The sequence below is a fragment of the Salmo salar genome, chromosome 15 (assembly GCF_965601325.2).
Source record: "Salmo salar chromosome 15, fSalSal1, whole genome shotgun sequence".
In the NCBI taxonomy this organism is placed as follows: Eukaryota; Metazoa; Chordata; class Actinopteri; order Salmoniformes; family Salmonidae; genus Salmo; species Salmo salar.
In genome coordinates, this window is record NC_138305.1 from 110,118,850 (window position 1) to 110,144,132 (window position 25,283).

Here is a 25,283-nt window from a genome sequence, read left to right on the forward strand (position 1 = left end):
GCTGCAGGCTGCTGACTTCCATGTAATCTATTGCAACATGGTCTCCTGCAGGGAGAGATGGAGCACATTCCAAATTTAAACAGGTGATTTTCTGGTCTTGTTTCGTATTCATTAGTCGGTTTCCGCCGCAAAACGTTTTGCACAGAAAACTTTTTTTTTTTTTTTACTGGACAAATTCAGGTCGGTCCCTTCCTGTTTCGTTCCGTTTGCTTCTGTTTGTTTCTATTTGGTTCCTAGTGAATATACCCCTGGTCTCGTCAACTAATGGTTGCATGCTATATCATCGACTGGACTGTCAACAATCTGGCATCAGATTGCTATATAATATGACGTGGTTAGCTGATATGTATCCACAAAGCATCTCAGAAAAGGTCACAGGACTCCTGTTTTTAAGACAACAACAAACGCACCTCAGCTCAGACTAGGCATTAGGATGATAAGACACTGCTCAGACTAGGCGTTAGGGTGATAAGACACTGCTCAGACTAGGCGTTAGGATGATAAGACACTGCTCAGACTAGGCGTTAGGATGATAAGACACTGCTCAGACTAGGCGTTAGGATGATAAGACACTGCTCAGACTAGGCGTTAGGGTGATAAGACACTGCTCAGACTAGGCGTTAGGGTGATAAGACACTGCTCAGACTAGGCGTTAGGATGATAAGACACTGCTCAGACTAGGCGTTAGGATGATAAGACACTGCTCAGACTAGGCGTTAGGATGATAAGACACTGCTCAGACTAAGGGTTAGGATGATAAGACACTGCTCAGACTAGGCGTTAGGATGATAAGACACTGCTCAGACTAGGCGTTAGGATGATAAGACACTGCTCAGACTAGGCGTTAGGGTGATAAGACACTGCTCAGACTAGGCGTTAGGGTGATAAGACACTGCTCAGACTAGGCGTTAGGGTGATAAGACACTGCTCAGACTAGGCGTTAGGATGATAAGATACTGCTCAGACTAGGCGTTAGGATGATAAGACACTGCTCAGACTAGGCGTTAGGATGATAAGACACTGCTCAGACTAGGCGCTAGGGTGATAAGACACTGCTCAGACTAGGCGTTAGGGTGATAAGACACTGCTCAGACTAGGCGTTAGGGTGATAAGACACTGTTCAGACAAACTCTGTAAAATCAAAATCATAAGACTTTATCTCAGCTGGTAATCATGACAGTTTGAGGTACCACAATGGAAAGATAGTGATTACGCTCATTGACATTTGTGTTGAATAAAATCGAATTGTATTGGTTGCGTACACATATTTAGCAGATGTTATTGCAGATGTAGCAAAATGCTTGTGATCCTAGCTCCAACAGTGCAGTACATTCGGAAAGTATTCAGACCCCTTGACTTTTTCATTTTTTACATTTTTTACATTTTAGTCATTTAAACAGACGCTCTTATCCAGAGCGACTTACAGTAGTGAATGCATACATTTCATACATTTTTTTTTTCTTCCTCGTACTGGCCCCCCGTGGGGGCCCCTCCATTTTAGCAAATAAAAAACAGAAATACCTTACTTACATAACTATTCAGACACTTTGCAATGAGAAAGAAATTGAGCTCAGGTGCATCCTATTTCCATTGATCATCCTTGAGATGTTTCTAAAACTTGATTGGAGTCCATCTGTGGTATATTCAATTGATTAGACATGATTTGGAAAGGCACACACCTGTCGATATAAAGGTCCCACAGTTGACAGTGCATGTCAGAGAAAAAACCAAGCCGTGAGGTCGAAGGAATTCTCTTTAGAGCTCCGAGACAGGATTGTGTCGAAGAACAATTCTGGTGATGGGTACCAAAACATTTCTGCAGCATTGAAGGTCTCCAAGAACACAGTGGCCTCCATCATTCTTAAATAGAAGAAGTTTTGAACCACCAAGACTCTTCCTAGAGCTGGCCACCCGGCCAAACTGAGCAATCAGGAGAGGTTGACCTTGGACAGGGAGGTGACCAAGAACCTGATGGTCACTCTGACAGAGCTCCAGAGTTCCTCTGTGGAGATGGGAGAACCTTCCATAAGGACAACCATCTTTGCAGCACTCCACCAATCAGGCCTTTATGGTACAGTGGCCAGACGGAAGCCACTCCTCTGTAAAAGGCACATGACAGCCCGTTTGGAGTTTGGCAAAAGTCACCTAAAGGACTCTCAGACCATGAGAAACAAGATTCTCTGGTATGATAAACCAAGATAGAACTCTTTGGCCTGAATGCCAAGTGTCATATCTGGAGCAAACCTGGCACCATCCCTACGGTGAAGCATGGTGGTGGCAGCATCATGCTGTGAGGATGTTTTTCAGCGGAAGGGACTGGGAGACTAGTCAGGATTGAGGAAAAGATGAACGGAGCAAAGTACAGAGAGATCCTTTAGTAGTGGTTTCTTTGCAGCAATTAGACCACGAAGGCCTAATTTATACAGTCTCCTTTGAACAGTTGATGTTGAGATGTGTGTTACTTGAACTCAATTATTTGAGCTGCAATTTCTGTGGCTGGTAACTCTAATGAACTTATCCTCTGCAGCAGAGGTAACTCTGGGTCTTCCTTTCCTGTGGCGGTCCTCATTAGAGCCAGTTTCATCATAGCCCTTGATGGTTTTTGCGACTGCACTTGAAGAAACTTTCAAAGTTCTTGACATTTTCCAGATTGACTGATCTTCATGTTTTAAAGTAATGATGGACTGCCGTTTCTCTTTGCTTATTTGAGCTGTTCTTGCCATAATTTGGACTTCGTGTTTTACCAAATAGGGCTATCTTCTGTATACCTCCCCTACCTTGTCACAACACAACTAATTGGCTCAAACGCATGAATAAGGAAAGAAATTCCACAAATGAACTTTTAACAAGGCACACCTGTTAATTGAAATGCATTCCAGGTGACTACCTCATGAAGCTGGTTGAGAGAATGTCAAGAGTGTGCAAAGCTGTCATCAAGGCAAAGGGCGGCTACTTTGAAGAATCTCAAATATAAAATATAGTTTGATTCGTTTAACACTTTTTTGGATACTACATGATTCCATATGTGTTATTTCATAGTTTTGATGTCTTCACTATTATTTCACAGTACAATATAGAAAATAATTTTAAAAAACAAAGAAAAACCATGGAATGAGTAAGTGTATCCAAACTCTTGACTGGTACTGTACGTAAGTCAGCCTGGAACGTGGCCTCTGGTAACAAAGCGATGCACCTACCTACGTTTAAAAAAAAAAAGCGTACAGTAAGGTATCCTACAGAAATGCAAAGTATGCTCCCTCTCTGGCCTCTAGGTCATCAGGTTGCGTCCCAAATGGCACCCTGGTCCCTATGTAGTGCACTACTTTTGACCAGGACCCCTATGGGCTTACATAAGGAGTAATGCACCATTTGGGAAGAACACAGGTGTAATACCGTGTGGAGAGCAGGCCAGACACAGGTGGTTAATTCTCTAGATATTGGACATGAATCTGTAGCCTCATAGTAGCACCATTATATTCCACAGAAATCCTTTTTTCTATGATAAAGTGGGTGAAATATGTGGCAATTTTTCTCTACCCTTTCCTGTCTAGGGTTGCTGAATTTGTCATAACAATTCTACTGGCGATATGTAAAGAGTGGATGACGGTTGGTTGGAAATACGTGGCCCTGTCTGGAATTGGATCCTTTCTCCTGCCTAAAGAAGATACGAATAAAGAAGTGTTGTACTGCTTGCTAATTGTACAGTTACCCAGTTAGCTAAATACTCATTCCAATAACTCCATGAGAAGCATCGTGCCGTTTTTGGAAGTTAACTTGAATAACAAAGGCAAAAGGTTGTGGTAAAGTTACAGAGACAAGAGTACAGAATGTCCTTCAAAATAACTGTATTAAATGTAGGAAATAAAGTTACTAAAATGCAATACGTATGCTTGATATTGCTGAGCTAGTTGTCCCTATGGATAACAGCACAGAAGCTGATGCTAAGTAGCTAAAAGCTAACTAAATGTTTTGATATTCACAGAAACATCAAAAACAATGGTGGATAAACATTAATATTGTGTTAATTTAAAAAAATGTACTTATAGACATTACATCTTACAAATCTTCTACAGAAGGATGTTGATAGATTGTAACTACTCTGTCACACTTTCACATCGTACAAATTAGTTAAATTTCACATGACACAAACAGGTCAATTCTGCACTTCCTCATTTAAACTGCCACTAGGTGGTGCTAAAACAACTAACAGGGGTTTCTATAGAAACTAAGGTTCAAAAAGATATGTATGTTTAAGGTAAGAGGTGTTAGGTAGCCTGAACAGTGTTGCAAAATGTGACGAGGAACTTTTAAGTAATCGGTTTTCATTGTTGTATTTCCCATGTTCATATCATAAAAGAACACACTGAGCAGTGGCATGTATTCATGGGTGCCAAGGGAAGCCAAGCGTCGTCCATCCCCCCAAAAAGAAAAATAGATTTCCTTCAATTTGCAAGAGGCTGAATGTATCTCGCCAGAGAAAGCATCCAAGAGGCTGAGGCTGAATGCAAGAGGCTGAATGTATCTCGCCAGAGAAAGCATGCAAGAGGCTGAGGCTGAATGCAAGAGGCTGAATGTATCTCACCAGAGAAAGCATCCAAGAGGCTGAGGCTGAATGCAAGAGGCTGAATGTATCTCGCCAGAGAAAGCATCCAAGAGGCTGAGGCTGAATGCAAGAGGCTGAATGTATCTCGCCAGAGAAAGCATGCAAGAGGCTGAGGCTGAATGCAAGAGGCTGAATGTTTCTCACCAGAGAAAGCATCCAAGAGGCTGAGGCTGAATGCAAGAGGCTGAATGTATCTCGCCAGAGAAAGCATGCAAGAGGCTGAGGCTGAATGCAAGAGGCTGAATGTATCTCACCAGAGAAAGCATCCAAGAGGCTGAGGCTGAATGCAAGAGGCTGAATGTATCTCGCCAGAGAAAGTATCCAAGCGAACGAAACATCGCCCCTCAGTCTCAGTATGTGTAGCGTATCTATCTGATGCTGTCTGGTCAACAAGAGTGACATTGTTGCAGCCTGTAGCATTGAATAATAATAATAATAATAATAGCCAATCAGCGTGTCTGCATCAACTGTGTGAGCTCAACTGTGAATGGTCCTGGCCCACCAAAAACAAAGTGTCAAGGGAAGCCAGTTTGGATTTGGCTTCACACCCATCACATCAGAAGCCAAACGTCATTGACAGAAAACAACTTGAATGGTTGCATCTCGATGTGTTGTTGTCCTCCAGTGTGTAGCTAGCTAAAATTATCCCTTTCCTAAATTAGCCATAGATGTAAATAGGGATTTGGACTTGTGGTTTTACTTAATTCTCCATACTGGCCAATGATTATAGCGAGCAAGCATTTTACCCAGGTAACCTTGGACAACAAAAACTAGAAGTGTGCACTGTATGACAGAGTCATAGATCATTTAGGCAACATGAAAGAGGAGGATGGCATTGGCGTTTCTCTGCAAGTAGGGTGAGTCATGTTTTCTACTTGTGTGCGCACACACACACACACACACACACACACACACACACACACACACAGAAATCAGTATCATGGACAGCCACATCACAGAGGTGGCAGGTAGCCTAGTGGTTAGAGCGTTGGGCCAGTAACCGAAAGATTGCTAAATCGGATCCCCGAGCTGACAAGGTAAAAAAAATCTATCGTTATGCCCCTGAACAAGGCAGTTAACCCACTGTTCCTAGGTCATCATTGTAAATAAGAATTTGTTCTTAACTGACTTGTCTGGTTAAAAAGATATGTAGCTTAGATTGATTGGACTAAATAGTTTTTGGTATATTTTAGTTGTCACTGTATTAGACTAAGCAGAGGTGATTTGATGATGTTGAAATGGTGTTGGAATAATGGTGGCAGCTCCTGTTTACTTTGCGACTTGCGGTAAACTCTCTGTGGTTTTAAATCAGCAGTTGTTTAGTCCTCGGAAAATGTCGGAAACATGAACTTGTTTGACCATACAGTAGGTCATGTAACTGTTTGTTACATTCAACATGTTATGTGGACTTCGCCAGACAGATGTCGCCAGACAGATGTTGCTCTCCAGTTTTGTGATAAAACAACGGTGTGGTTGAATTTATTCCAACACTGTGTTTTCTTATTGTCTCGGCCTTTAGGCCTCTAGATCACGGTGGCAAGGCATATGAATTAACAGGTTTTAAAGAGCAAACAGCACAATTATCAACACATAGGTGGTAAAATGGCTTGTTTTTGGGGGGCTGTTTGGCTTCCCTGGTGACACTAAAGTGTTTCGGGCCCTCATATTGCCGCACAAAAGTATTTTAATCCACATATTGCCACAGACCCTAAAACAGAGACAAGTGCTTTTATTTATTTACCTAGGCAAATCAGTTAAGAACAAATTCTTATTTTCAATGACGGCCTAGGACGACAGATTTTTACCTTCTCAGCTCGGGGATTGGAAGCCTCCCTGCCGCCCCTACACTCTAACCACTAGGCTCCCTGCCGCCCCTACACTCTAACCACTAGGCTCCCTGCCGCCTCTACACTCTAACCACTAGGCTCCCTGCCGCCCCTACACTCTAACCACTAGGCTACCTGCCGCCCCTACACTCTAACCACTAGGCTACCTGCCGCCACTACACTCTAACAACTAGGCTACCTGCCTCCCCTACACACTAACCACTAGGCTACCTGCCTCCCCTCCACTCTAACCACTAGGCTACCTGCCTCCCCTACACTCTAACCACTAGGAAACCTGCCTCCCCTACACTCTAACCACGAGGATACCCTGCCGCCCCTACACTCTAACCACTAGGCTACCTGCCGCCCCTACACTCTAACCACTAGGCTACCTGCCGCCCCTACACTCACCACTAGGCTACCTGCCGCCCCTACACTCTAACCACTAGGCTACCTGCCTCCCCTACACTCTAACCACTAGGCTACCTGCCGCCCCTCCACTCTAACCACTAGGCTACCTGCCGCCCCTCCACTCTAACCACTAGGCTACCTGCCGCCCCTACACTCTAACCACTAGGCTACCTGCCGCCCCTACACTCTAACCACTAGGCTACCTGCCGCCCCTCCACTCTAACCACTAGGCTACCTGCCGCCCCTACACTCTAACCACCAGGCTACCTGCCGCCCCTACACTCTAACCACTAGGCTACCTGCCGCCCCTACACCCTGTACCTGTATAGATATTGATTTCTAACTCAGGAATTGAAATTAGCGCTCTCTCTCTCTCACAGACAGACAAACACACAAACACACACAAAAACACAAACAATTATACAAATGTTTTTTCTTGAAAAATGACTACTCCTGATTGAATTATTTGGTTTGTCTGAGTGAGACCCAACTGTTTATTCCAACAATAAATGTTGAGCGAAGGCAAGCGCTGGCTAGATGGAGGCAACAACTTGTTGGTTTAAAGCATCACCAGAAACCAGCGGTCACTCTGACGGAATAACAGCACACACACACACACACACACACACACACATTTTGTTCCATTATTACAGTGTCACCGATAAACACAGGTGAGGACTACCAATCCTACCAGGTAGAGAGAGAGGAGGCCACCGTGAGCCCTTACCTGATGATGACGTACATGACCAGACAGTTACCCACAAGCCCCACCACGCAGACCATCATGTAGACTGCAACGATGGTGATCTTGACACCGGCAGGCAGGAAGGCGTCTGTCTCGTTGTACCCGCCGCTGAAGTTGTTCTGGAAGAGCAGAGAGTCGTTGTAGAAGTGGAGGGCTCTCAGGTCCAGGTCCAGGTCTGATCCACTGACCAACGAGTCGTTTAGGAACTCCATGACAAATGCTGCCATGACAAGAGACAGCATAGTAAGAGTCAGACACGTGAGAAAAGACAGGTGTGTGACGTGCCACCTGATGAGCGATGAAAGGAATAAGGAGAGGAATGGGGAGGGGAATGAGAGGAGAAATGAGGAGAGGAATGAGTAGAGGCATGAGGAAAGGAATGAGGAGAGGCATGTGGAGAGGAATGAGGAGAGGCATGTGGAGAGGCATGAGGAGAGGAATGAGGAGAGGCATGAGGAGAGGCATGAGGAATGAGGAGAGGAATGAGGAAAGGGGAGAGGAATGAGGAAAGGAATGAGGAGAGGAATGAGGAGAGGCCCACACACTAGAGTATTGCTGCTCTCCAGTGCTATATTCCTGCACCCAAACATATCATTTCAACTTTACAGATGTCTTCATCAGGTGGAGAGACATCACAGACAGAAGTGTGCATTGTGTGTATTATATTCAGTGCAGACAGGTCTGCTCTGTATGTCTGTGGATAGAGACAAACACACAGACAGGCACACATACCGCTGTTCACAAGCCAACACTCCGTAATATTTGTGTCATACTGATGCGATGCGCGAACATGGGTTGCCTGGTGTTAGTAAATCAGTTGGTTTTAACCCGCAACAGTTCCAATGTCCAAACTATGTGTGTGATCATAGCAGAGGAATAGGATACATACAGCTACATTAACATCACCATACATATTTTTATTTTTACACAGACTGAACTGCGGAATGTGACGAAACCCATGAATAGGCTACATTTATAAGCAGGTAAGCATTCTCACACGGTACAGTCTCATGTAGCATACAAACACCTTACGGTTATTCACGATGCTATTACAACGGTCTGTTATGAGTCCTCCTAGCGCAGTCCCCTCTTGTGCATTCCCAAACGGTTCCGATAACTTGTTTATTTTTGTTGATTTTTGGGGGGTTGTTGCCTGTTAGGTATCTCAGTCTCTGGCTGTCCTGTTTCCCATAGTTGCCAGCGGTACAGATTTCCGTTAGTGTAGGTCTAGGACGAGAGAAAACATTTCCCGCCCCTTAATAACAACAGACGAACTATAAAGGGGAGAGGAGTGGTTGGTTCCTCCGGTTTTCTTTTTCGTTTTAGCTTATTTTTTTTCCCTCAGGCGAGGAGATATAGTTATCGGTGTCTTCACCCTGTTTTTATCTTCCTCTCTCTTCTCTTCTTCCCTCCATTTACCTTCCTTCCTCTTGCGTCCTCTATCAGATTCGCGCACCGTAGTCTACGAGCCCTGTGTGTTTTCTGGAGATATTGCGGCTGTTTTATTGTTTGTAGTCTACGGACATGATGTGTCTGGCTAACCTCTGTCTGTCACGGGAAACATGTAAATAAATGCTTCTGTTAGCAAGAGTCCAAAAGTGATTTACAGATAATATCAAATATATTGGAGTATATATACAATGGACTGCAATGGTGCAGAATGTTCAGTTTTTTTGTTCCCTTTTAAAACTGGTTTAATGGCTAAGGATACCAAAGGTGAGATACAGTTAACAAGAACCATTGCCTCTAACCAATTTCATTGGTATTTTCAACAATTTAGTCAAGGCCGTTTTTTTTATTTATTTTGAAGTTACTATTTTCCTCTGGTGTATTCAGTTGTAAGTGAAACATACATGTTTGAGGGCCGGCCTTAGGCATGAGCTGCATAAAACCACCGCAGACAAAAAAAAAAACTCAGCCAGGGTCTTAAACTTACTGTTTAAAGTAACAATAGTAGAATACAGAAGGTGTAATTTCTAAATTTAGTTGTGCATCTGCAGTTTTTTATTATGTTAGTCACTGACAGTCACTCAATTAACCATGTCAGCTAACATATTTTAGATCAGTAAATTAGTCTAGCTAGCTATATAAACTCGTAGTAGGTCATGGTCGATTTACCGACCAGGTAGACAGCCCCCCCCCCCCCCCCAAAGGCTAGGGCTGGCCAGGTCTATGCAGGTATAGACCATGGATAACCGTATAAAGTTTATAGTTGAAGATCCCTGTGGGGAAAATAAAATTATTCTATTCTATTTTAGTCCATTCTATTCTATTCTATGAGACCATCCTCAGTCCTCTCGCGTTATTTCCGGCACTTCACGGGGTATACATGGGGTGCTTAACCTTTTACATTATAATGTATTAAAGAGAGGTTAGATTAATGTTTACAGGTTTTGTTGTTGTTTATGTATATTTCATTTATTAACGTATTGTTTATATCACATGTTCTCGTGTTTGTATCACCTAAACAAAGTTGATTGCAGACCAGGCACGTTTCTGTACGTTTCAGAACTATTTTAGGCTACTCTTCTTTCCAACGTTTATGCTATATGCCTAAAGCCTGCCTGTGAGGTTTAGTTTAGTTTTGTTGGTTTGGAGTTGTGTTTGTTTGAAAAGTGAGCTATTCCGATCAGTTTTACGTTGATGCGATTTTATCGATAAAACAGAGTGTTCTAGTTTCAAACCGACGACGGATGGAGCGAGTGACCGCCGCGCAGCCTTACCGTTGTCCATGGTGCTGATTCTCAAAACAGCCGCCGTCTGCGTGTGTCTGTGGTCTGTCTGCTCTGCACTGTGCGTCACCAGAAAAGCAACGATAACTACCTCTTGACACAAAGGACACTTAAATCAGTATATTATTTACAGAGGTAGCCTAACTAATCAGTGCCGTGACATTTTATATTTCATTATGTCAGTGATATAGGCTTTGGCTACACACCGTCAGGATAAACGCAGGTAAATATCTTTGTTCGGCTAGGTCAAAGCACAATGGTCCAGTGAAATCAGTCACTGTCCAGAATGAAATGCAAGATAATAGCCTTGGGGACGTTATCAATGTAATGCCAATTAGTGGATTGATCCAGAACAGAATGTGTGCACGCCAAATAGTACCATATACCCTTCAAAAGTAGTGCACTCTATAGATAATACCATATTCCCTTCAAAAGTAGTGCACTGAATAGATAATATGGTGTCATTTAATTGGGACACGTAGTCATTTAATTGCTCATAGTCTAAGAGGTGTGATAGCTTTAATTAAATAAATACAAAATGCATTAATTCAGAGGAGATAGAATCCACAAGGTTTCATCGCTGTCATTGGACAGAACAGGTCATTTAACGTTACCTCTCCTCTGCAACAAGTTAAGCTAAAATATATTTTACAACTTTTAGATTTTGATAATAAACCAAAACATAAAATGCACAAAAATAGACAACTGAACATTTACATACAGTAACATACTTTTCCCACAAACGTTAAAGACATCACGCTTGCTCAGACCACAATGTTCCCCCCTTATCCATACCCAGTGTCGTCTCTAATGCCTGTAAAACTCTGCTCCATATGATTTTACATTTGTGTAATGTTGTTTCTGTCTGTAGCTAGATTGTTTTCAATATTTAAATAGTAAATCATTTGATTCTTACATTCTGATAATGTTGGAGTATGATTTGACTTCCAGTATTTAAGCATATATATGAGGAAAAGAGTATCGTCCAACCCATTGGGTGTTTCACTGCACCCCCCCCCCCCCCATATGCCATGTCTTGAAATATGCATAAAGACAGATTAAAAGTAAAGTTACATTGTAAAACTTATTATAGCCAGCTTTCGAACTCTACCCATGAAGTTTGGACTTTATACCAGTCCCAGAAGGCATGAATTATTGACTCATTGTTCGTTGACTCTGCCTTTGCGCTGTATAATTTGTGAAGTTTGCCTCTTGTATAATAGTTTCTATACATTAGTTTGTACTGGATTAAGTTTACATTTTTGTTACCTGCAATTCCGTTCGATATGTTTCAACACTCCCTCCTCCGTCTTCTTCCCAATTCAGTTCTTTTTAAGTCTTGGTTCAAATAGTTTTTTGTTTTTCAGTTTGATAGGCTCTCTGTAAGGTTTTATATATTTTACCTGTCATGAGTATCCATTACTGAGACAAATAGGATTCCCTCAACATTGCTCTGATGTCCAAAAGCTTTTAGGTCGAAATTTCGTGATACAAAACGTTTAAGTGTAACGGCCGTCGTAGGAAGTGGACCAAAATGCAGCGGGTACGTGAATGCTCATCTTTATTTTATGACGCACACTATACAAAAACAACAAAACGAAAAAAACTAACGGCAGCTAGACAGTCTTGCAGGCTAAACATAACAATGCAAAAACAACCTCCCACAATTCCCATAACAAACACACCCCTATACATAGGACCTTCAATCAGAGGCAACGAGGAACAGCTGCCTCCGATTGAAGGCCCAATCCCAATAAACTAAACATAGAAATAGCTAGACTAGACTGAACATAGAAATACACTATCATAGGCCATAGACCAAAACCCCGGAAACTCTAAACACCCCTCTACATAAACACACACCCTGAACCACATAAAACAAATACCCCCCTGCCACGTCCTGACCAAACTACAATAACAAATTACCCCTGTACTGAGCAGAATGTGACAGTACCCCCCCCCCCCCCAAAGGTGTAGACCCCGGATGCACCTCACACAAAACACAAAAATACCCCCCCCAAAAAATGTGTAAAAAAAATTATCACAACTAAAGGAAGGGAAGGGAGGGTGGCCACCGTCACCGGCGGTTCTTGTGCTACACCCCCCCCCAACCCACCTACTGTGGACGTGGCTCAGGCCTTATTCCCACACCTAACCTGTCCACCCCCGCTGAATGCCTCTGGCTGAAGCGCATCGCTGTAGACCTCGGGCTGAAGGACGATTCTGGGAGCTCCGGACTGTAGGCCGTCTCACTCGGTTCCGGACTGTAGGCCGTCTCTAGACAGGGTACTGTCGCCGGAAGCTCTGGACGGGGTACTGTCGCCGGAAGCTCTGGACGGGGTACTGTCGCCGGAAGCTCTGGACGGGGTACTGTCGCCGGAAGCTCTGGACGGGGTACTGTCGCCGGAAGCTCTGGACGGGGTACTGTCGCCGGAAGCTCTGGACGGGGTACTGTCGCCGGAAGCTCTGGACGGGGTACTGTCGCCGGAAGCTCTGGACGGGGTACTGTCGCCGGAAGCTCTGGACGGGGTACTGTCGCCGGAAGCTCTGGACGGGGTACTGCGCACTGAAAGCCTGATGCGTGGGGCTGGTACTGGAGGTACCAGACTGGAGACACGCACCTCAGAGCTAGTGCGAGGAGCAGGAACAGGACGAGTTGGACTGGGCTGACGCACTGGAAGCCTGGTGCGTGGTGCTGGCTTAGGATGTGCCAGACTGGAAACACGCACCTCAGGGCTAGTGCGAGGAGCGGGAACAGGATACACTGGGCCGTGAAGGCACACTGGCGGACTCGAGCACAGTACTGGCACCACCCTTACTGGCTGGATGTCCGCTTCCCCCTGGCAAATGCGGGGCGCTGGCACCTCACACACCGACTTTTGAATGCTCTGCCTCGACGCCGTGCGCATCACTCCATAGCACGGGACCTGACCAGTAATAGGCTGTCTCCGATAGGCACGGGGAGTTGGCCTGGGGCTCAACCCTGGCCCAGCCAAACTACCCGTGTGCCCCCCCAAAAAACATTTCTTGGTGCTGCCTCTCAGGCTTAAATGCCAACCGGTTGTATAGAGCCTCATACCGGCGCCGCTCCGCCTTGGCTGCCTCTATCTCCTCCGGTGGGTCCAGCCCTCCGCCACGGTCCAGCCCCATCCAGGATCTCCTCCCATGTCCAAGTTTCCGTATAGTCCATATAATTCCTTTGTAGCTCCTTCCCCCGCTGCTTGGTCCTGTTGCTGGGAGGTTCTGTAACGGCCGTCATAGGAAGTGGACCAAAATGCAGCGGGTACGTGAATGCTCATCTTTATTTTATGATGCACACTATACAAATGACCCCTTTACTGGTCAGAACGTGACATTAAGATGCATATATTAGAAAATGTCTACATTGGTCAGTCCAAAATTGCTTTCTACTTCTGTCAATGAAATAATTGTATTTCCTATTAATGCGTCTTCTACGATTTCTATGCTTTTAGTTTTCGAATTGATCAGTGAATTCTGAAAAGCTATCCAAGGATTGTTCAACAGGGGTGTGATATTGGTTCTTGTAGAATCCGTTTCATTTTTATTCCTGTTGCTATGGTGTTCTAAACTATGAAGTCGTTCATGCTCTTAGCGTCATCCTTTTGAAAACAGACACTTGAAAAGATTCTGGGAGGATCCTGCACATCTTCAATATGTATCCATTGTTCCTCTTTAGTTCATTTAACTGTATGTCGCAAGTAAAGACCTTGGGTGGTGAGTTGATACAATTCCAAAATGCTGGAAGGTTAAAACTAGGGGCGCAACTTTAGTTTTAGAAGTGGAGGTGACATTATTATTATTAGTAGGTATTGTTTTTATCCAGTCGGATAAACACTCCAAACAGCCAACCCGACCGCTCGGAGGCGTCTGCATGGTCCTAAAGCACACCATTGCCGCATTTTGTATTACATTCCAATGATAAAATGGGGGGGGGGGGGGGGGGGGACGGGGACGGACAAAAATGCAATTTTGGAATGAATAAATTGGAAATTTGGAATGAATACATTTAGGGGACATGTAAAACTTTCCTATTTATTCTAGGAGTTTTATTTGCCCACATGAAGTGTGTAATGACTGAGCATATATTTTTATAGAATGTCTTTGATTCTATTCAAGTAAAGGCCAATAAAATCCAATTTATTACATGGAATGTAATATGGGCTTCAAGATAGGTCAAAAAAAGCATACGGTTGTTGAACATTTAAAGAGATGTTTTATATTTTTGCTTTAGGATATTGGTATTACCGAAAATAAATATGAAAACTTTGGGAGCCATGCCATTCTAAAGAGGTTTATTCTACCTGTATGATTTATGGGGAGAATGTTCCATTTAATTAGATCTGCTTTCATATTGTTGAGTAATGGGATTCTATATTTGTTGTTTAATGTCACTTATTAAGCATCCTAAGTATTTAATATGTTGTGTGCCACACCCTGATCTGATTCACCTGTCTTGTGCTTGTCTCCACCCCCCACCAGGTGTCTCCTATTTTCTTCATTATCCCCTGTGTATTTATACCTGCGTTTTCTGTTTGTCTGTTGCTAGTTTGCCTTGTCAGATCTTGCCAGCGTATTTCCCGTTTCTCTAGTTCTTGTTTTCTAGTCTTCCCGGGTTCCAATATTTCTGCCTGCCCTGTCCCTGATTGACTCTGCCTTGGATTACAAAACTCTGCCTGCCCCTTTGCCTGCCCCTTTGCCTGCCCCTTTGCCTGCCCCTTTGCCTTCTGAGAACCGAATGTATCCACCTGTGTCTGCATCTGGGTCATATCCTGAGTCGTGATAGTGTGGTCCACGTAAGGCCATGAGTTATTTTTTTTATTTATAATTTTTATATTTACATTTTTGCATGTTCATTTTGCATGTCGAGATTTTAGAGTATTTTTAACACAAGGGGGCTATGAGTGGTTAATATTAGTCAGGTATATCAGAAGATCTTCTGCAAATAAATGTAGTTTATATTCACATTTACAAAAAAAATTCTGCAAGCAAGCGGTTCAATTGCCAGTGCTAACAGGATGGGTGATTTAATCAAATAATATATATATTTATATAATATTTTTATGGAATGTATTATTTCAGCTGGAACTTTAATGCTTCCAATATTTTGAATAGAAATGTCCTCTCAAGATGGTAGAAAGCCTTGTCGGCATCAACAGCCATTGCGGATAAATCTACATCTTGTTTTTTAGTGTATTGTAATATCCTGAAATATGTTCTTGTATTTGTTTGTAAGTGTCTATTTTTAATAAAACAGTGTTTAATTAATTAATTAAATTAATTTTAAAAAACATAAAGCAAATGCTGGCATTTTAGTGCTTTCAAGCTCCTACTCCTCCCCTAATGTACCAACAGTCTGGGGGTTATATCATTGTAGATACATTGGAGAAAAACTGCCGCTGTAACGGCCGTCGAAGGGAGTAGACCAAGGCGCAGCGGGTTGAGTGCTCATTTTTAACTTTTATTGAACACGAAAACAAAACAGGAAATGAACGACAGCTGAACAGTTCCGTCAGGTACAAAACACTAGACTGAAAACAACCACCTGTCACGGCTGTCGAGGACCAGTGGAGATGTGGAATCAGGAGCAGGAGACAGAGGGCCGGAGCAACTGTGTTTTAATAATAATAGTAACACGCAATAGCCGTAGGGCACCAGGCGCGTGGCGAAGTCTGCCAGGGGAAAACACCTTCCCAAAAACAAGCGCACTGGAAAAAAAAGCGCAGCCCGGCAATAAAATAGACAATAACAGTTTACAATCGCAACTGTCCTGAGTGGACAATAAACAATCCCGCACGAGAACCCCAACTGAAAATACACACTAAATAACCCCCCACTAATGACAAACACAAAACAGGTGCGAGATAGATAGACAAAACCAAAAGACACAGAAACAACGATCGGTGGCAGCTAATAGGCCGGCGACGACGACCGCCGAGCGCCGCCCGACCGAGGAGGGGCGCCACCTTCGTTAGATACTGTGACACCACCCACAAACACAAGCTGAAAAACCTCTACTAAATAGGACCTCCAATCAGAGGCAACAACAAACAGCTGCCTCCAATTGAAGGTCAAACAAAACCCCTAAATATAGAAATAGAAAAACTAGACACGGACATAGAAATATACTAACATAGAACATATACCAAAACCCCCGAAACACATAAAACAAACACCCCCTGCCACGCCCTGACCAAACTATAATAACAAACAACCTATTTTACTGGTCAGGACATGACAGCCACTTTAATACTGTGGTCAGTTCGTAATCCTTGTGAATTAAATTAAAGTTGTGGCTGGTGTCATGACGTTGGCCTCTTTTGGTACAGGGAGGACAGTTGACCCCCTCCCTTTTGCACCACCACCCAACCTACCCTGTGTGTAAAGGGTTGTAAAAACTCTAAAATTCCAGGAGAGTCTCTGGCCACATGGCCCATAGAGAGACAAAGGAAATTCTTCCAACTCATAGAATTGGAGAACCGAGCGACATGTGTGTGCTGGAGAGGGTATGGAAGATTGGTGAAGAATCCAGCTACGAACTGATCCGCTTGGTACAATTTTGTGATACTCAGAAGAGACAATATAGCCATATTACCATAAAACTGTTTATATAATAGACTCAGCTTAAGACTTGCATCATATGGGTGTATGGAATGTATTAATAAGGATAAAGCTTTTGTAAGACATTGAGATGCTATTGTACTGATGTAATGTGATAGAATTGTATTTCTGTAACCAAGTCTAGCTCAGTCATGGGCACGCCCCCAGGGACCCATACAGGACCAGGCGTCATTTGACAAGCCTGTTCGATGGGCACTATAAAACACCCCTTGATTTACATTTCCCCAGACCAGGCCTACACTCCGTGGACAATAGGTTTTACCATCCAATTCCTCTACTGAAAGTGAACCATACCACGTGGTTAACTTTTAGACTATTGATACCGACAGAATAAGAACAAGTCTTTGATATTAATTATTATTCTGCAGCTAAGTAAATTATATCATTGAACGTGAAGACCAACGAAACAACCATTCGATGACGACATTAATGAATGTTGCTTTGAAAGATCCATTCTAACCGAGAGAGAGACTCTCCATCAGAACTACTCTCCAACAAGAATCAGAACGACACACTGAGCGTAAATATATATTGATTGCAATTGTTCCCGAATGAGTGAGCCTTCAATTGTTAATATTAATGAACTCTGTGTGCCACAGCTGACCTTTTATGATCCATTGTTCAACAGGCCGACCTGCCTGTTTAGCCCACAAGGGCACATTCCTCTACCAATCCTTTGTGACGATAATTACTGTTTGTATGTTTTCTGTTAATTACTTAGTGTAGTAAATAAATGATTTTAAGACAATTGATGTATGGATGATTTTAGTAAAGACTGGGTTCGTGCAGATACAACAATTTACGACGTTTGGAATGAGACTGGACTCGAGGTAAAATACACCATTTAAACCAGAAGATAATCGGCCTATACTATAATAGGATATAATATTATAGTACAGGAAAGTTATATTAGGAAAATTATAGCTTTGTAATCTGAATATTCTCCTTGGTGCCCCGATCTCCTAGTTAATTACAATTAAACGATTAATCAGTTTTAATCGCGTGATAATAATTACAGGGAGCTAATTGATAAACATATCTTCAGTTTAATGGTACCCCAAAGACACGACACTGGTGGAGCTCTACCTGGGGAGAGTGGGGTCCACCGAGAGACTGAAGTGAGATGAGTGGAGGCCCCACACATACTTCAGGGAAGAGTCTGATCCCTGCCAGCTCCCCTGTCCCGGCCCCCCTCGGAGACAGCCCATCTCCACTCTCACCAATAACCACCACTGGATCATAACTATAATGGCAAACAAGGAATAATAGTGATTTGACATCCTGTCCAGAACTCTTATTCATTTTACAGCAGGTTTACAAGTCACAAAAAAATGAATAAAATAACATTGGAGTATATAGATAAATCCTTCCCTTGTTCTCAACCCAAGCTTTTCCTCAGCCCAAGCTTGTCCCTCTCCACCTCCCCTTCCCAGTCCCCCCCCCCCCCCTTTACCCCCTCCCCCCAAAGTCAAGCCTGTCCCACCCTCCTATCCTTGCTCACTCTTGCCCACCCAAGCCAAGATTGTCCCAACCTCCTGTATTTTCTCACCCTTCCTTCTTCTCAGACACATTTACACCCATCCATCAACTTACTCGTCCGTTCTCATTCATTCACGCTGAACATATACCCTTTGCATCCACACACCCATTCTTTCACGCCCTGCTACACATATTTATATTCACCATCACACACACACACACACACACAACACACACACACACACACACACACACACACACACACACACACAACACACACACACACACACACACACACACACACACACACACACACACACACACACACACACACACACCACACACACAACAGTTATTGACATACATGCTATATTTCCCCCTTTGTATTGTCTTTTTTAGTGTCCATGTAGCACTATTGGCATCCACCTACGTCTATCCTTACTTCCTAGAGAAGGACCGTTACTTGGAGAAAGTAGAGTATAGACTGTATATTGGGGAAAGATTATTCTCTCTATTTCCGATAAGCTGGTCTTTCGTAGACATCACTTTATGTAGCCTAGTGTCATTTTCTCTTTTCACTCTTCTTCTCCTCAGGGCAGGGGGCTCTCCTTCAACTGGAAAGCTTTCTTGCAGTTTGTTTAGGGCTTCATCGTTGCTTGTTTAGGGCTTCATCGGTGCTTGGTTAGGGCTTCATCGGTGCTTGTTTAGGGCTTCATCGGTGCTTGTTTAGGGCTTCATCGGTGCTTGTTTAGGGCTTCATCGGTGCTTGTTTAGGGCTTCATCGGTGCTTGTTTAGGGCTTCATCGGTGCTTGGTTAGGGCTTCATCGGTGCTTGGTTAGGGCTTCATCGTTGCTTGTTTAGGGCTTCATCGGTGCTTGTTTAGGGCTTCATCGGTGCTTGTTTAAGGCTTCATCGTTGCTTGTTTAGGGCTTCATCGGTGCTTGGTTAGGGCTTCATCGGTGCTTGGTTAGGGCTTCATCGGTGCTTGGTTAGGGCTTCATCGGTGCTTGGTTAGGGCTTCATCGGTGCTTGGTTAGGGCTTCATCGGTGCTTGTTTAGGGCTTCATCGGTGCTTGTTTAGGGCTTCATCGGTGCTTGTTTATGGCTTCATCGGTGCTTGGTTAGGGCTTCATCGGTGCTTGGTTAGGGCTTCATCGTTGCTTGGTTAGGGCTTCATCGGTGCTTGTTTAGAGCTTCATCGTTGCTTGTTTAAGGCTTCATCGTTGCTTGTTTAGGGCTTCATCGGTGCTTGGTTAGGGCTTCATCGGTGCTTGGTTAGGGCTTCATCGGTGCTTGGTTAGGGCTTCATCGGTGCTTGGTTAGGGCTTCATCGGTGCTTGGTTAGGGCTTCATCGGTGCTTGTTTAGGGCTTCATCGGTGCTTGTTTAGGGCTTCATCGGTGCTTGTTTAGGGCTTCATCGGTGCTTGTTTAGGGCTTCATTGGTGCTTGGTTAGGGCTTCATCGGTGCTTGGTTAGGGCTTCATCGGTGCTTGGTTAGGGCTTCATCGGTGCTTGGTTAGAGCTTCATCGGTGCTTGTTTAGGGCTTCATCGGTGCTTGTTTAGGGCTTCATCGGTGCTTGTTTAGGGCTTCATCGGTGCTTGTTTAGGGCTTCATCGGTGCTTGTTTAGGGCTTCATCGGTGCTTGTTTAGGGCTTCATCGGTGCTTGTTTAGGGCTTCATTGGTGCTTGGTTAGGGCTTCATTGGTGCTTGGTTAGGGCTTCATCGGTGCTTGGTTAGGGCTTCATCGGTGTTTGGTTAGGGCTTCATCGGTGCTTGGTTAGGGCTTCATCGGTGCTTGGTTAGGGCTTCATCGGTGCTTGTGAATTCCATCCTTTGCGTTCCCTTCCATACCCACAGCACTGCCAGTATGCGGAACTGAGATTTCATTCCTTGTTCCTCCGGTGACCGTCTGATCGGAATGTATTCCTTGCATCTCTTTCTCAGCCTAGCAGACAGGTCCTGGACGAATCAAATGGACTGACCGTGGATTTTGATCTCCTTTCCCCCACTGTGCCTTCAGAATGTTGACTTTGGTCTGATAGTTCCACATGCTTGAACATTATCATGTGTGATTTATTTAGCGTTGTTCTGTTTCACACCAATCCTATGGCATCGTCCCAGATCCTCTGGCGATATACCCACGGCAAGTTCCTCTGATATTAGTTTGACCACGTAGCTGTAAAAGGTCTCATTTTATTCTCCCTCATCTTTAAAGGACAATATTTCTTTGTTGCTTAGTTTCATTCTGTTTTCATGCTTGTCCAATTCATCTTCTTTCCAAAAGACTAACTTTGACGTTTTGTTCGTTCATTCGAACGCCTTGTTTGTGCACATCTGACATGATAGCCTCTACTTTCTCTTAGAGCTAAGCCGCGCCGCTTTACCAACTGATTGGTTCTCTGTTGTGCAGAATTTGTTGTCTTGGTTTCTAAATATAACCATCATTTTGTCAATACAAAACGGAGCTACTCACACCCCATGCATGCTATCGCTACACGCATGTGCCTCTAGATTTTACTTTGATCTGACTTAAGCTAACATTGAAGATGACTAGCCTATAACTGATAATGCAGATGAATAGCCTATAACTGATAATGCAGATGAATAGCCTATAACTGATCATGCAGACGGCTAGGCTGTGACTGATAATGCAGACGGCTAGGCTGTGACTGATAATTGAGATGCCTAGTTACGACTGATAATGCAGACGACTAGGCTATGTTTGATAATGAAGATTGACTAGGATATGACTAATAATGGAGATTGACTAGTCAATGTCTGATAATGCGGCGGTAAATCATATAAAGGCTTTAGGCCTTATTCCATAATGCCTCTTGTTGATTCATGTCTGAACTCAAATCCTTTATGAAATATGGCCTCTGTGGTAATAAGCTAAACAGCTCCACTTGTTGTGTATTTCAATTTCGAGACTAATCAACTGAAAGTACATTGGATGCAGAGAGAAAAGGACAGAAATGGAGAAGGTTTGAATTGACAACAGTTTGTTTTCAGCAGCACCAGAGAGATGGACAGCTCTCCCACCATATGCCAGTATTGGTGGTATTCATTATTGCACGTAACAAAAATGTTTTGCAACGGAAAACGGAAGCGAGCGTCACTTACTGGACAAGTTCAGGGGGTCCCTTCCTGTTGCAGTCCGTTTTCCTTCGTTGGGTACCTAATGAACAAGACCCTGATTGCCTCTCTGATAGGCTCCAGCCATGTGCTCTAATTCCGCAAACGCCACGTTCCACTTATCCTGATGAGAACCAGAACCACTTTGACAGGGGGTCATCGTTCCCTAGCACCTCAGTATTTCAATTCTGACAGCCTGGGAGACACACACAATGTGCATTGGACAACAGTGCCATCAATAGTTATAGGAATACAATGACAGCTGGAATTAGAATGCCAACCATTGTACTGAAATGTCGTACCTCAAGGTAATGTGGTAGCTAGCATCAAAATGACCCAGACTAGATGAGCCAGGCTAGATGAGCCAGGCTAATTGACCCAGACTAGATGAGCCAGGCTAATTGACCCAGACTAGATGAGCCAGGCTAATTGAACCAGGCTAGATGACCTAGGCTAATTGAACCAGGCTAGATGACCTAGGCTAATTGAACCAGGCTAATTGAACCAGGCTAATTGAGCCAGGCTAGATGACCCAGGGCTAGATGACCCAGGGCTAGATGACCCAGGGCTAGATGACCCAGGCTAATTGAACCAGGCTAGATGACCTAGGCTAATTGAGCCAGGCTAGAGGACCCGGGATAAATGATCCACACTCTTAGAAAAAAAGGTGCTATCTAGAACCAAAAAGGGTTCTCGTATCGGAACATACGCAGAACCCTGTTGGAACATTTTTCTCTAAGAATGCAGGCTAGATGACCCAGGCTAGATGACCCAGGCTAAAGGACCTAGGCTACGTGACCCAGGCTAGATGAGCCAGGCCAGATGACCCAGGCTAGATGACCCAGGCTACGTGACCCAGGCCAGATGACCCAGGAATATCCATTGTGGTGTGTAACGCAGCCTAATTGTATTTACACCATCCCAGCAGCTATCTTAGAAATATAACATTGCTCTGTGCTTCTATAGGCTATTGATAATTGGATTGAGATCACACTATAAACAGCCTACAGGTGAACTTGATATTGCGCGCACAGCGTAAAATCAGCGATGAGGGGTGGCATTGGGCACACATTGATATATAGCTTGACAAGCAACTCATTCTAAAACACTGAGAAATGGACAAAAAGCATGACCCTCCCCCATTTTCCTACGGGTAACCAAACGATTCAGTAAATGTCGATCCGTCCCTTGTCTTTACAGTGACTCACGCTGAATACCAAGGTGTCTTTTCCAGGTGTCCCAAGGTGTCTTTTTGCATACAAATCAATACACATCAATATACTCTATACACATCAATATACTATACACATCAATATACTATACACATCAATATACTCTATACACATCAATATACTCTATACACATCAATATACTCTATACACATCAATATACTCTATACACATCAACATACTCTATACACATCAACATACTCTATACACATCAATATACTCTATACACATCAATATACACGATACACATCAATATATACTGTACACATGGATACACATCAATATACACTATATACATCAATATACACTATACACATCAACATACTCTATACACATCAACATACTCTATACACATCAATATACACTATATACATCAATATACACTATATACATCAATATACACTATACACATCAATATACTCTATACACATCAATATACTCTATACACATCAATATACTCTATACACATCAATATACACTATACACATCAATATACACTATACACACCAATATACTCTATACACATCAATATACTCTATACACATCAATATACACTATACACATCAATATATACTATACACATCAATATACACTATACACATCAATATATACTGTACACATGGATACAGATCAATATACACTATACACATCAATATACTCTATACACATCAATATACACTATACACATGAATATACATCAATATACACGATACACAGCACTATACACATCAATATACACTATATACATCAATATACACTATACACATCAACATACTCGAAACACATCAACATACTCAAACACATCAATCCTCCAGGCCGGCTCGGTCCTCCCCTCCTGCTCCGTGGCTCGACGACTCACTGCGAGCTCACAGAACAGGGCTCCGGGCAGCCGAGCGGAAATGGAGGAAAACTCGCCTCCCTGCGGACCTGGCATCCTTTCACTCCCTCCTCTCTACATTTTCCTCTTCTGTCTCTGCTGCTAAAGCCACTTTCTACCACTCTAAACTCCAAGCATCTGCCTCTAACCCTAGGAAGCTCTTTGCTACCTTCTCCTCCCTCCTGAATCCTCCTCCCCCTCCCCCCCCTCCTCCCTCTCTGCGGATGACTTCGTCAACCATTTTGAAAAGAAGGTTGACGACATCCGATCCTCGTTTGCTAAGTCAAACGACACTGCTGGTCCTGCTCACACTGCCCTACCCTGTGCTTTGACCTCTTTCTCCCCTCTCTCTCCAGATGAAATCTCGCGTCTTGTGACGGCCGGCCGCCCAACAACCTGCCCACTTGACCCTATCCCCTCCTCTCTTCTCCAGACCATTTCCGGAGACCTTCTCCCCTACCTCACCTCGCTCATCAACGCATCCTTGACCGCTGGCTACGTCCCTTCCGTCTTCAAGAGAGCGAGAGTTGCACCCCTTCTGAAAAAACCTACACTCGATCCCTCCGATGTCAACAACTACAGACCAGTATCCCTTCTTTCCTTTCTCTCCAAAACTCTTGAACGCGCCGTCCTTGGCCAGCTCTCTTGCTATCTCTCTCAGAATGACCTTCTTGATCCTAATCAGTCAGGTTTCAAGACTGGGCATTCAACTGAGACTGCTCTTCTCTGTGTCACGGAGGCTCTCCGCACTGCTAAAGCTAACTCTCTCTCCTCTGCTCTCATCCTTCTAGACCTATCTGCTGCCTTTGATACCGTGAACCATCAGATCCTCCTCTCCACCCTCTCCGAGCTGGGCATCTCCGGCGCCGCCCACGCTTGGATTGCGTCCTACCTGACAGGTCGCTCCTACCAGGTGGCGTGGCGAGAATCTGTCTCCGCACCACGTGCTCTCACCACTGGTGTCCCCCAGGGCTCTGTTCTTGGCCCACTCCTATTCTCGCTATACACCAAGTCACTTGGCTCTGTCATATCCTCACATGGTCTCTCATATCATTGCTATGCAGATGACACACAATTAATCTTCTCCTTTCCCCCTTCTGACAACCAGGTGGCGAATCGCATCTCTGCATGTCTGGCAGACATATCAGTGTGGATGACGGATCACCACCTCAAGCTGAACCTCGGCAAGACGGAGCTGCTCTTCCTCCCGGGGAAGGACTGCCCGTTCCATGATCTCGCCATCACGGTTGACAACTCCCTTGTGTCCTCCTCCCAGAGTGCTAAGAGCCTTGGCGTGACCCTGGACAACACCCTGTCGTTCTCCACCAACATCAAGGCGGTGACCCGATCCTGTAGGTTCATGCTCTACAACATTCGCAGAGTACGACCCTGCCTCACACAGGAAGCGGCGCAGGTCCTAATCCAGGCACTTGTCATCTCCCGTCTGGATTATTGCAACTCGCTGTTGGCTGGGCTCCCTGCCTGTGCCATTAAACCCCTACAACTCATCCAGAACGCCGCAGCCCGTCTGGTGTTCAACCTTCCCAAGTTCTCTCACGTCACCCCGCTCCTCCGCTCTCTCCACTGGCTTCCAGTCGAAGC

The 25,283-nt window shown here is 44.1% G+C and overlaps 1 protein-coding gene across 1 annotated transcript in view; it reads right to left on the reverse strand.

Moving 5' to 3' along the window:
* The window catches only part of LOC106572940 (nociceptin receptor), a 59,769-nt gene extending 50,691 nt beyond the window's left edge, over nt 1–9,078 (reverse strand). Inside the window, exons 1-2 of the mRNA XM_014147532.3 lie at nt 8,618–9,078; nt 7,568–7,805 (exon numbers count right to left, since the gene is read on the reverse strand). Of these exons, the coding sequence (XP_014003007.1) occupies nt 7,568–7,797 (230 nt within the window). The 5' untranslated portion in view covers nt 7,798–7,805; nt 8,618–9,078. The remainder of the gene's footprint in view (nt 1–7,567; nt 7,806–8,617) is intronic.
* Between the last annotated feature and the right edge of the window lie 16,205 nt (nt 9,079–25,283).